Below are 12,245 nucleotides of genomic sequence, written 5' to 3' on the forward strand. Positions count from 1 at the left end.
AATGGAGATCTGAGACTGCAAACCTATTGTTGATTATGATGTCCAAGTTAAGGATCGTATTCGAAGAGTCAAATTTTTACATATTCCAAATAATAAAAATAGGTAAAAAAATTCTTTTTAAGTATTTTTTTATTTTATTAAAATAATTCGATTTTTAATATATAAAAGTCGTCTATCTTAGAACAAATTTAATAATTAGAATTCGACCAAACTTCATGATTTAAAGCCCTATACTTTCTCTCTACTATTTCTCTTTATTATTTTTTTCCCTTTACCCTCTCTATTTCTCTCCTTTATTCTAAGTAATTATATTTTATTTTTTCAACAAAAAAAATATAATAGAGTCAACTAGTTATACCAACTTTTTTTTAACTAATTAAAATTTTACAATTAATTTTTTGTGAAAATTATTTAAATATTTATATTATTTTATATTGGGGTAATAGCTACAAATTATGAAGTTTTCTCAAATTCTAGTTAATTATATTTTAGTGATATTAAAAACCAAATTATTTCAATAAAATAAAATAAAAACTAAAAATAGCAGGAAAAATTTCACCTTTTTATATTTTCTAAAATATGTAAAAAGTAAAACCTTTTTACATAATTTTTTTTAAATAAGTCAAATTTGACTCATTATATTTTTTATTACCAAGAGTTAACGTGATTATATATAGTAGAGAGAGAGTGCAATAAATAAATTTTGGAAATAACTTTTTTTTCTATAAATTGAGATCTACTTGTCAATTTACTAGTACTCTATTGAAAAATGTATTATGCAATATATGAGGTGATCTCTTCTGTTTCTCAAGTGTCAACCTTCTCTCTTTCAAACATATTATGCCCATCCACGCGACCGTTCCGCACCGTTGCTTCTCTTATCTTCTCTCCATGTTGTTGTTTGAAGGTATGCTCTTCTCTTCTCTTGTCTTCTCTCCACGCTATTGTTCAAACTCCGAAGATATGCTGTTACGTAATAAACTTATGCAACAATTTAGCAGATTAGAAGTTATTTAACAAATATGTCATGTTAAATGATTTAAATAGCTATCTGTCACTGAATTTCGGTTCTTTTGGTGGAACCTGTTGGTCAGGATCGATCGGTTCTTCAAAGAACCAAACCAATTTAATACTATTCGATTTCGGTTCTTGAATTTGGAAAAAAGTGGAGTCAGTTAACCGACCTATCGGTTTGATTCCAACCCAATTAGTGACGGGAGAGTTTATTCCACCTCATATTCTATAACATCTTAATTAATCGTACACATATAATTAACACTTATATAAGTATGTCATCAACTCGAATGATTGTATGTCTAGGGGTGGATCGGTACGGTATACCGTACAGAGAGTGTCACACCGCATACCGTACCGAAAGTAGCGGTATGACAAAATTCTATACCGATACCTTACCGTATTTTCGGTATACCGGACTTCGGTATACCGAAAATTCGGTATGATAATTTCAATACTATTATCATACCATTAATGCGGTATACCGTACCGTATTACGGTATACTGTAATACCGTTATACATGTTATAAAAAAATCTACTATTATAATTTTAATCCAAAACATTTAAAATAACATTTCCAAGTGTTCAACTATTTGAAAAAAATCCAAAACAATAAAACTTCAACAATTCAAATCCAAAAACAAAACAACCAAACCTATACCCAAAATATTTAAAATAACAATTAAACTTAAACTCGATGAAACCACCATAACCTAACTATTGATATTAATATTAAATATAAAATGAGACACAGTTTAGGTTACTGTTCAAATATGTGTCAAATGAAACTAAAGTAAATAATAGCAATATGTGCAAATGAATCTGCGCGAGATGTGGGGGCAGAGGGATTAGCCCTAAAAGTAATGTTTAGGGTCTTTTATATAGTATTTAATTAGATTATGTATATTAAATATTTTAAGTTTATACATATAACGTATATACTGAAGATTCGGTATACCGCGGTATGGGATATTTGATACCGTTATCATACCGAAAACTTTCGGTATGGTATGATACCGTACCGAAAACTACGGTATACCGAAAAATCGGTATTTTCGGTATTTTTTTGGTATGGTAAGTCCGGTATTTCGGTATGTCGGTATATTTTCCCACCCCTATGTATGTCCAAATTAATGCATTACCATTTATAAACTATTATTTAGAATAAATCAAGTCCTAATTAGGATTTATTAAATAATACCACAGTTGGTTTATTGATTGTGCGGTTTTCACTTCTCAATTCGTATGCGTCTATTGGAACATATACTCCACAATTTAATCTCTGATCACGTGACACACCACACAAAATTAATCCTAAATATCAAACAAATTAATAAAACATAGAGTAATTAATTTTTACACACCGGCCATGATAAAGTAGAACAAAGTAAGACTGCCCCATTCCAGCTCCACTCAAGATCTGAATATAAGGTGTAGTTACTCGATTAAATGACGATTTTTTTACAATAGTATACTTTGATTCACAAATGCCTATAAAGTTCACTTGCACGAGCGGCTGGGTGGTCGGCCTAAAAAATGATTAAATACTGTTTAAGAGAACAAAATCCCTTTCAATATCAATATAATAGACAAAGTTTACTATCTAAATTTTTGTAAACAAATTTCCATAATAATAATAATGTCCACAATAAAAAAAAATCACGGCAGCCACCAGACCTACCGCCAACCCACAACATCAATATTAAAATCGTCACAATTTAATTTCATTCTAGAAGATAAGGTCCATATGTTTTCATATAATACTCGAGATATCAAATAACAACCTTTTCAATTGTTTAATTATTCTTGTTCGTTCTATATTGGGAAATTTCGCGACAAAAAACGAGGCCCTTTTTTCGTTCTAACTTTATAAATTTTAAATAGCCATACATATATGCCATAGCCACGTTATTTTTTCAAATTTTTTTCCTTTAAATCCCTCGTCTACCAGACTTAATTAAGATGATGATGATGATGATGATGACCTCATGGCTTCAAGAAGCAAATTTTCCTAGATTATTTTGTTATGTTCTAATAGAAAAAAATATGTACTATCATATAAAGTAAAGTTGCCGAAAGGTAGTACTAGAATAAATTAATCACGAAAAGTAAACTCGAATTATGATACATGAGGTATAAGTTATCGGAAGTCCAAAATAGCATTTTCTGTTCTTTTCTTTTTATAGTTTCGGAGTGGAATGATACTTATTTTTCAGATTTCAAACTCAGTTTTATTTTGGTGTTTTATGGTTCCGTGACGGAAATAAACAAAATACAAGGAGGCCCCATCAATGCATAAAATAACAAGACATATGATTAGGATTTGTCACATCTATGAGTATTGCACATCAAACAATAATGCAATTATTAAGTTCCGCAAGTCTCTACAATTTTCGAGTATCATCTTATACCAGCCAATTTATCAGCCACAAATCGATACATGCTATAATGCAATCCAATTTAAAATAAAATTGAATTCAATTTATCCAAAGCATAACAAAGTTTATACCCGATCAATTGCTACGAATTCATAATCATTAGAGCTAAAAGATATAACGGTGTCACGTGAGAATTTATTTTATATTGCGTATTAATTAATTCAAAAAGACAGTTTTGTCATTTTTATAAGTGGCAATGTTCATGATTCTCGCAATGTCAACTTAATGTTGTGAATATGTCAACTAAATTTGTTAACATTGGACATGCATATGAATGGCATAATATGTACTATTGTTTACGTGAGTTTGACTGTTGAAACATTGATAATTCAAATAATATGATGAAATTTTATCATGAACACATGCAATTAAGATATTGTTATAATCTTTATAAAATTTTCTTTAATTTGATATATGTTTTGTGAAAAATAGTTTAAATCAAGATAGTTATATTAGTTTAAAGCTTTGAGATATTTTATAAAAGTCAGTTATAACTAATAAAATTCAGTTTTCACTAATACACCTGATTGACATTATTTACATACGAGTTGACATTAGTAAACTTTAATTGACATCGTTACAACAGCTTGTTGACATTGCGTGAAAATTGATCTTAGTCGTTTGTTTTTAGATCGGATGGACTAGATTTAATAATAATTATTAATTTAAAGTGTAATTAGCAACTTAATAGGACCCCATAAAATTATATGTATATATATTGCGTGTATATTTTGAATTTGAAAAGGCCTTTTTAATAATAGAGCAATACATTAATTCAGTAATGAATTCGACTCATTCTCAAAACGTATCTTAATATATCAATGATTGTGTATATCGAAAATTTCTGAACTGCAATATTCAACACAAATAAAAACCCATATCTTAGAACACGTGATACAATTTAGGTTGTTCCAATGTCCAATGAGAATTTAACCAGAGGATTCACATTTAAACCGTCACTGAGTTTGACGACAAATTTAAGTTGTATTAATGCTCTTTGTCTCACCGTTTAAATATTTGGTCCATTCCATTGTGTTTGGTTTTTATTAGTGTTATAGTTTAGAAATTAAAATTTATAAAAATTTTGTCACATGTGAAGTACTTTCACTACTATTTATTAGATAACTCTATAGTAATCACCCAATCCAAACCTGGTCAAACTATATTGTTTGCCATTTCTAATGTAAAGACGTACGATGAAATGTTAATATGCAATATTTATTATTTTTGGGCTCACAAATTCAATTACGGAATCAACAAATATGAAATATACGTGCAATACTAAATATGTTCTTAAAGTTTAGGTCTAACTTGAATTGCATTTTTCTCTTACAATACATTTGCAGTTGAATAATTTTACTATCTTAAATAGGGACGTGTGATCAGGTCCACAAATGAAATTCTGTCAAAAATCAAATCAAATCTCAGTCATTGAATCTTGTGATGTATCAGTTAAATTAATGTCACGTGTCATCTAATAATGTAGATTGTATAGTCTAATAATGTAGCTCGGCTAATAATGTAATGCACTTTAGTCTAATAATGTTGATTACGTAGTTTAATAATGTAAGGGTAATAATGTAACGCTTTTACTGTAATAATGTAGCTCGATATTATTATCACAACCATTCAATCTAAGGATCCAAGGGCTGAGATTTATTTTGATTTTTGACCATATTTCATTTATGGACCGTAGTATTGCCCCATCCTAAATAATTGAATCGAAAAAACACCGAGCGCGGTGGTATTGAAATGCCGGGATTATGAATTGTTGCAATAGCAAATTCAAAATAAGTAGATGGGATATTTTATTGAAGAAAATTGAATGGAGTTATTTCTTGATATTGTACCTTGTGCCAGATCACATTAATATACTTTTGGGACGCCATTTTCACTTCATTGGTAACTTTTTCATTACATTTTCCATAAAAAAATTGTTCAAATAGAATGCATGAGTTTCACTAAAATGTGACTGAATTCAAATTCGATTAAATCAGAAAAAAACGAGTATTTATTGTACCATGCCTACAAATTACCATCATGATTAACCAAGGCACTTTGAAAAAAATGCATTGCTAGTCTTTATTCAAATTCAAGGGAAACAGACAGCAAGCAATTTTTATTGATGAGAAACCATGGAGATCAAATGAGCACAAAATCATTTGTGTACAAGTATTGATTACCTCAAAATTTAAGAAATTTGATGAAGAATTCACATTTCAATTCTTAAACCCTACCTCCACACACCACACTGCCAATTAAAAATTAGAACAAAAGGATCCCTTAAAAAAATTGAAAATATGGGAAAATTTATATGTACCAAAAAAAAAGAGAAAAAGGAAAAAAAATGGCCACAAACTCATTCGTCGCTCCTTTGCGATGAACTCCTCCAAAAGCCAGAGCCGTAGAAGCGGTCCCACATCGCATCATTATCCCAGTCAACGACGTCGTTTTCAATCCCCCAGTCCTCGTCGCCGCCGCGGAACACGAGCGAGTTCGATCTCAGCTGATTCGCCGCCGCCTCCTCCTCCGAATTCCGCCGCTTCTTCCTCAGCAGCATCCTCCGCTTCTTCTTCCTCCACAGACCCCTCGGGAGGCGGAACACGGCGAGGATCAGGAGGTGCACCATTGTGCACGGGCAGCAGCAGCACACCGCCGCGCACTCCCCCGCCGTCTCCCCCATCCTGCTCGCCCGCTTGCTCCTTCTCACTCCGCAAAATTCGCTCGACGTCTCCGATGAATTCGTCAGCAGCGGCTGCCTCCGCGTAGCCGCCGCCGATTCCACCGCTACGACTCTCGACATTGACGGAATAATTGATGCCGACTTTGCAATTAAAAGATGCAAATCTCAGACCACTGATTAAACTTCTGATAAACTGAATTAGAGAGAGAAAGTGAATAGACAGATTGGAAATATGAATGTGAATTCCAAACGGAGGAAAACAATTTATTTTTGACGCCGTGTTCTATTTTAATTTGGTCAGAACAACAATTATTTTATAAAATGGAGGTAGCTGATTTATGCGGGTTAATTAATCATATTATTTCAGCTTTGATTCCGACGGTAACGCACCACTAAACATAATAAATACTACTTCCTCCAACCCACAAAGATTATCCTACTTTAACCGGACACGGATTTTAAGAAATGTAATGGAAAATGAGTTAAAAAAGTTAATAGAATATGAGTCTTATTTTTATATATTAGTTTTATAATAAAATGTGAGTAAAAATGAGTCAATGGAATATGGAGTCCACTATCAAAAAATAGTAAAAAGTGAAATGGTACAAACTTTGTAGGACGGAGGGAGTACTCCACTTTTAAATTATGAAATAATATTGTACTACTACACTACTACTAGTATGATAATTTCTTTATTTTTTCAAACATTTTCATTCATTAATTTTAATGATGGTCGGACGTTAACTAACGTGTAGCCTAAATCGATGACGATGTATCGAGGGTAGACCAATTAAATGAATATAAAGACAGTATTATAAGATTGTCACGTAGTATTAAATTGATTTTGGAATGAGTAAAGGCCAAATATGGTCCCTAACATATGACCGTTTTATCAATTTGGTCCTTAACATTATTATTTTGATTATTTGGTCCCTTACAAATAAACTCAGACCCGAATCGATTCTCACTTAACAAAATCGTCAAAAAATAGACGGTGATTGCAATTTGACTATATTAAATTACTAATGTTAATTAATTATACTTAATTATAATTTTTAATTCCTATTAAATTACAAATTATTCATTTTCATTTTGCAACTGATACTATTTTTTTTTCCAATTTTGCTAATAGGAAAAGAATTATAATTAGGTATAATTAATTACCATTAGTAATTTAACATAGTCAAATTGCGGTCATCGTCTATTTTTTGACCGTTCTGTTAAGTGAGGATCGATTCGGATCCGAGTTTATTTGTGAGGGACCAAATAATCAAAAAGATAATGTTGAGGATCAAATTGATAAAACGATCATATGTTAAGGATCACATTTGGACTTTACTCTTTTGGAATTGGGTACCGTTTATTTCATGAAATAGCCCCAAATTTAACTTGCAAGTAATAATACGATGATAGTGACATATATCAATCAATACATCTAATTTTGTAGTTTTCATGGCAATATACCTGTTATTAGTTGACAAATGAATAAAGATCAGGTTTAGAAACTGAGTGCTAGACACGTCATTAATGACTGAATTTTATTAACGCCTTTTTATATTCAATTACAAGTGAAGTCTTTTTTATCAACTACTCCATTTAATACCAGCCTAAACTTTTTAATCTTTCTCTTATTTCTATTTTGCATAAGGGTCGATCGGTACGGTACACCATATCGAATATTTGGTAGTATATCGAAAGAATATATAATGAAACAAATCAATTTTATATCAAAAATATTTAAAAGTAGGGTTTAAGAGAGTTTTTTTCTTTTTTAATTATATTTTATACATAAATATACTAAATATAATACTATAATAGGAGTATATAATACTTATATAGTAGTACTAATATTTCAATATATACTACTAGTTTTCGGTATGTATCCAGGATTCAGCATACCGCGATATAAGAAAAGTGATATTGATTATAATACCGTACCAAAAATTGCGGAATACCAAAAAATTGGTATATTTAGTACTCCCTCTGTCCCACAAAAGATGTCACACTTGTGGAACGGCACATGATTTTAGAGGTTATGTTTTGTGTGTTAGGTGGAAAGAGAAAATATACTAATATTTATATTATTGTGAGAAAGAATTTTTTCTAAAAATGGAAATGTGACATCTTAAGTGGAACAAACTGAAAATGAAAGTGAGACATCTTTTATGGGATGGAGGGAGTATTTTTTAGTATGGTAAGTGTGACATTTTGGTATTTCAGTATTTTTTCCTACCCATCAGTTACATGAATATACGAGACACATACGATGTAAAAAACTAGTATAATTAATATGTGTAACACCCGATGCATTGGATAATTATTATTTTTACACTCTCTCCGTCTTACAAGAATATGCATTCTTTCCTTTTTAGTTCGTACCATGAAAGTATGAACTTTCTAATTTTAGAAACTATTTTCTCTTTAAAGAGGTGGGATTCAATATTCAATAACAATAATTTAATTACTTTTTCTTTCTATCTCTCTATTTTTATTCATGATGTATTAAAACTTGTGTCAAATTAAAAATGCATACTCTTATGAGACAGAAAGAGTATGAATTTAAATTTTTAGAATTTATATAGGAGTACAAAATAATAATGTGAGTAAACTAACAAATAATACAACACTAAATGATTTCTAATAATAAATTTGAAATTAAATAAAAATATGTATATCAATTATAGAAAGTTTATAGTTAACAAAAATAAATTATTATTATTATAAAACAACATTCACACAGATGTAAAAGTGAATTTATTAATACAATAATTGTTCCTTAATGAAAGAGAGAATATATAACTTATAATTTTGAAACTACTTTGAAAAAGTAATATAGCGTTGAAGGACTTGGTTAATGCATTTGATCAAACAAAAATGACCCGTTTTTATATGTTTAATGGTGATTTGATACTTCCAATCTTATACTCCATGGTTGCAACAATTTACCCCCTCGGTCCAAAAAAAATAGAGCATAAAAACCATTTTTGGCCGTCCACAAAAAATAGAGTACATTTATTTATGGAAAGTTTTCAACAAATAATAACTCTATACATCATTTCACTAACATTATTTCTCACTTACTTTTTCTCCTTCTCTCTTACTTTTTTCCCTTTTCTTTTATTTTACCAATTTTATATTAAAACTCGTGTCATACACAAATTGCTCTATTTTTTTGTGGACGGAGGGAGTAATAAATAGTGGGTCAGATAGCTCAAAATATGTTGTATAATCCAGCCTGAGGCATTCACAGGCAGTTGATCCCAAATCCATGTTGGAATGCACAAAATACAATCATAAACAATTTATTTAACTCTGTGACCCAAAGGCATGATGCCTAGGCTGAGTTGTAAACCCAAATCCAAACGGGAAAAGAGGATCATAATGTGGATCTCCAACATTCATAGGCAATTGATCCACTGATTTAAACCAAGTCCTTGCAAGCCTCCCACTGAATCCATAGTCACCAAACAACACATCAGCCACCCCTTGCCCTTCACTGCCCGGCAGCCACGCTGCCACCAAAGCATCTATTTGGTTAACGTAGGGCTCCATCACTACAGGCCGCCGGAGACAACCACCACCACACATTTCATTGATCCACACACGTTCTTTATGGTGCTTGGACCAGGCTCTGCTATAGTTAGGTTCGTGCTGTCCCCAAACATCTCTGCATAGGGGACCTCCCCTACTACAACGATGGCGTGGGAGAATCCTCCACTCTTCACAAAGCTTGCATCTGGATTCTCCGAGAACACCACCTGTGTCGAAGGGTCCACCGTCTTCTTGATGGCAGCCAGGATTGTAGTTCCTGTAAACACAATTACATAGTTAGACCAACATATATATTTGTGTGCATGTTTTGAAATCTCAATAGGTTTGTATTGCGCTTTGTGATCATTGCATCCCTAAACCTTAAACATACACCCAACTTACCTTCTGTGAGGTCGTTGCCATGAACACCCTGCCACTCAATAGTCCAGCCTCCACATTGGAATCCTAAGTTATCAGCATGAGAGCCGGCAACTAGAATTTTTGGTGATTTCTTCGGAAGAGGAAGCAATAGACTGTTTGGGCCCTTGCCATTCTTCAACAGGACAAGTGATTTTCTAACAGCTTCCCTTGCTAGCTCTCTATGTTCCTGGCTTCCAAGATGTTTTGCTAGGGAGGGATCGGCTAGGGGATCCTCAAATAGACCCATGACGAATTTAACCCTCAGTATTCTCCGGACAGCATCATTGATCCTGGTCATGGGGATCACGTTGCTTTTCACAAGCAAAGTCAGACTGTTGATGAACTCTAGGTAATTCTCAGGTACCATAATCTGCAAAAGATCAAGAAACATGTACAATTGGGTCGACTTAGTTTGAAATGGAGGGTTTTCTTTGTTTCATTGTTTGGACGTAAAACAAAGTAACTAACCATGTCGGTTCCAGCAAGAATACTGGCTTGAACAGAGTAAGTGTAGTTCAGGTGGGGTGGACTTGTGAGCTTGTCAATACCCTCCCAATCTGATATAACAAAGCCCTGCAGTGAGCATTGCAATTAGAAATTGTTTCATCGTGATTCTGGAGAAGTTGATCAAATGTTGATATTCACCCGAAATTTTAGTTTGTCCTTAAGGAAGCCAGTGATGAGGTCGCGGTTCGCATGCATCTTCTTGCCATTCAAGCTCAAGTAAGAGATCAAAACTGTGGCAACACCTTTACTGATAGAATCATAGTAGGCAGGCATGTGGATGCTTAACAGTTGTTTGGCATCAATGACGGTGTCGTTTTGGTCTATTCCCCTTGTCGTTCCTCCATCTCCCACGAAATGCTTTGCACAAGCTGCAACTTTTTCCCTGTGAAATGATGATCGAGTTTGGTAAGCTAATTTGCAAGATAAATAGTGAGAAGAAGAAAAGGAAACATACTTTCCAGCAACAAATGGAATGCCCTTCTTAGAGTCAGCTGGGAGGTCGCCCTGCAAACCAGGGATGACCTCGGTCATGCTCTGAACAATCGTGTGATCCTCGCTGTAGCTCTCGTAGAAACGGCCCCATCTCGGATCCCGACAAACCTATTAAATTAAAAAAGTCCACACATCAAGAAACAAGAAGAAAGTGAATAGAAGAGAGGGGCTTACAGCTATGCAGGGTGAGAAGGCGTATTGAATTCCGGTGGCCCTAACTTCAAGTGCAGTAGCAGCTCCAATCCTCTTTATAAGCTGTGGATCCCTATTTACAGCCAAAAACAATTAGTGATGCAATAAAAACTAAATCTTGATTGTTGCCATGAACAGTATCATTACCATAAACAACATCTATATATGTATACCTGGTGACACAAAGGCCAACATTGTGAGGGAAAATGGTAGCTTTATAGAATTGTTGTTGCCATGAACCGCATCAATCCCATAAATCATAGGTATCCCAAGCCGAGTTGAAAGAGCTGCCTTTTGAATATTATTCACCATTTCCATCCAATCCGCAGTAGAAGCGTTGGGCTTAGGAACACTTCCTCCACCACTCAACACACTCCCTGCACAACAATATTCCTTTTCAATGTTGCAATAAATGAGACAAACAAAGATGGGAACTTGAAGAATATCAAAATGAATCATAGTACCTATGAAATACTGCTTCATTGCATCAGGGGAGGCTACTTTCCTTTCAATTTGTGTCATTTGTCCAATCTTCTCTTCAAGAGTCATTCTTTGCATCAAATCTTTGATTCTTGCATTTAAAGGCTGTTTGGGGTCTTTGTATTTGAGGTACTCTGCTTCAGACACAGCAGCCCACAAACACAAAAACAGCCTCATTTTGTTCATCCCTATAGCTGCTGCTGCTGCTTCAACTGACACAAACAAGGGATCCAAACTCACATTAGCATATAAACAAAATACATCAACGAAATTTGCTAGAAAAGGCTACACTTACAAGAACACAATGTGTGAGGGCTGAATATCATGGCTATTTTAGTTTGTAAAGCATATAGATTATACCGGAGTAAATAAATATTATTACAATATATTAATTGGCTCTGAACAATTTCATTCACATTTTATTAAGTATAAAATTAATATATTAAATTATTATTCATATTTTATAAACTTGGTCCACCCACTTTCT

The 12,245-nt window shown here is 33.0% G+C and overlaps 1 protein-coding gene and 1 pseudogene across 2 annotated transcripts; both read right to left on the reverse strand.

Moving 5' to 3' along the window:
- Nucleotides 1-5,812: 5,812 nt before the first annotated feature.
- LOC125221210 (uncharacterized) lies at nucleotides 5,813-6,256 on the reverse strand. The gene has a single exon (XM_048123335.1). The coding sequence runs from the start codon at nucleotides 6,254-6,256 to the stop codon at nucleotides 5,813-5,815; it is 444 nt and encodes a 147-aa protein (XP_047979292.1).
- A 3,056-nt stretch (nucleotides 6,257-9,312) lies between these two features.
- On the reverse strand, nucleotides 9,313-11,977 carry LOC125221209 (uncharacterized; annotated as a pseudogene). Its single transcript, XR_016134571.1, has 8 exons — nucleotides 11,743-11,977; nucleotides 11,452-11,655; nucleotides 11,261-11,351; nucleotides 11,049-11,194; nucleotides 10,733-10,976; nucleotides 10,556-10,660; nucleotides 10,070-10,457; nucleotides 9,313-9,944 (listed from the first exon to the last, which is right to left on the reverse strand). The product of XR_016134571.1 is annotated as an uncharacterized LOC125221209 (transcript).
- Between the last annotated feature and the right edge of the window lie 268 nt (nucleotides 11,978-12,245).

This window comes from Salvia hispanica, chromosome 1 (assembly GCF_029641045.1).
Source record: "Salvia hispanica isolate PSC_SH4W2 chromosome 1, Shi_PSC_v1, whole genome shotgun sequence".
Taxonomy (NCBI): domain Eukaryota; kingdom Viridiplantae; phylum Streptophyta; class Magnoliopsida; order Lamiales; family Lamiaceae; genus Salvia; species Salvia hispanica.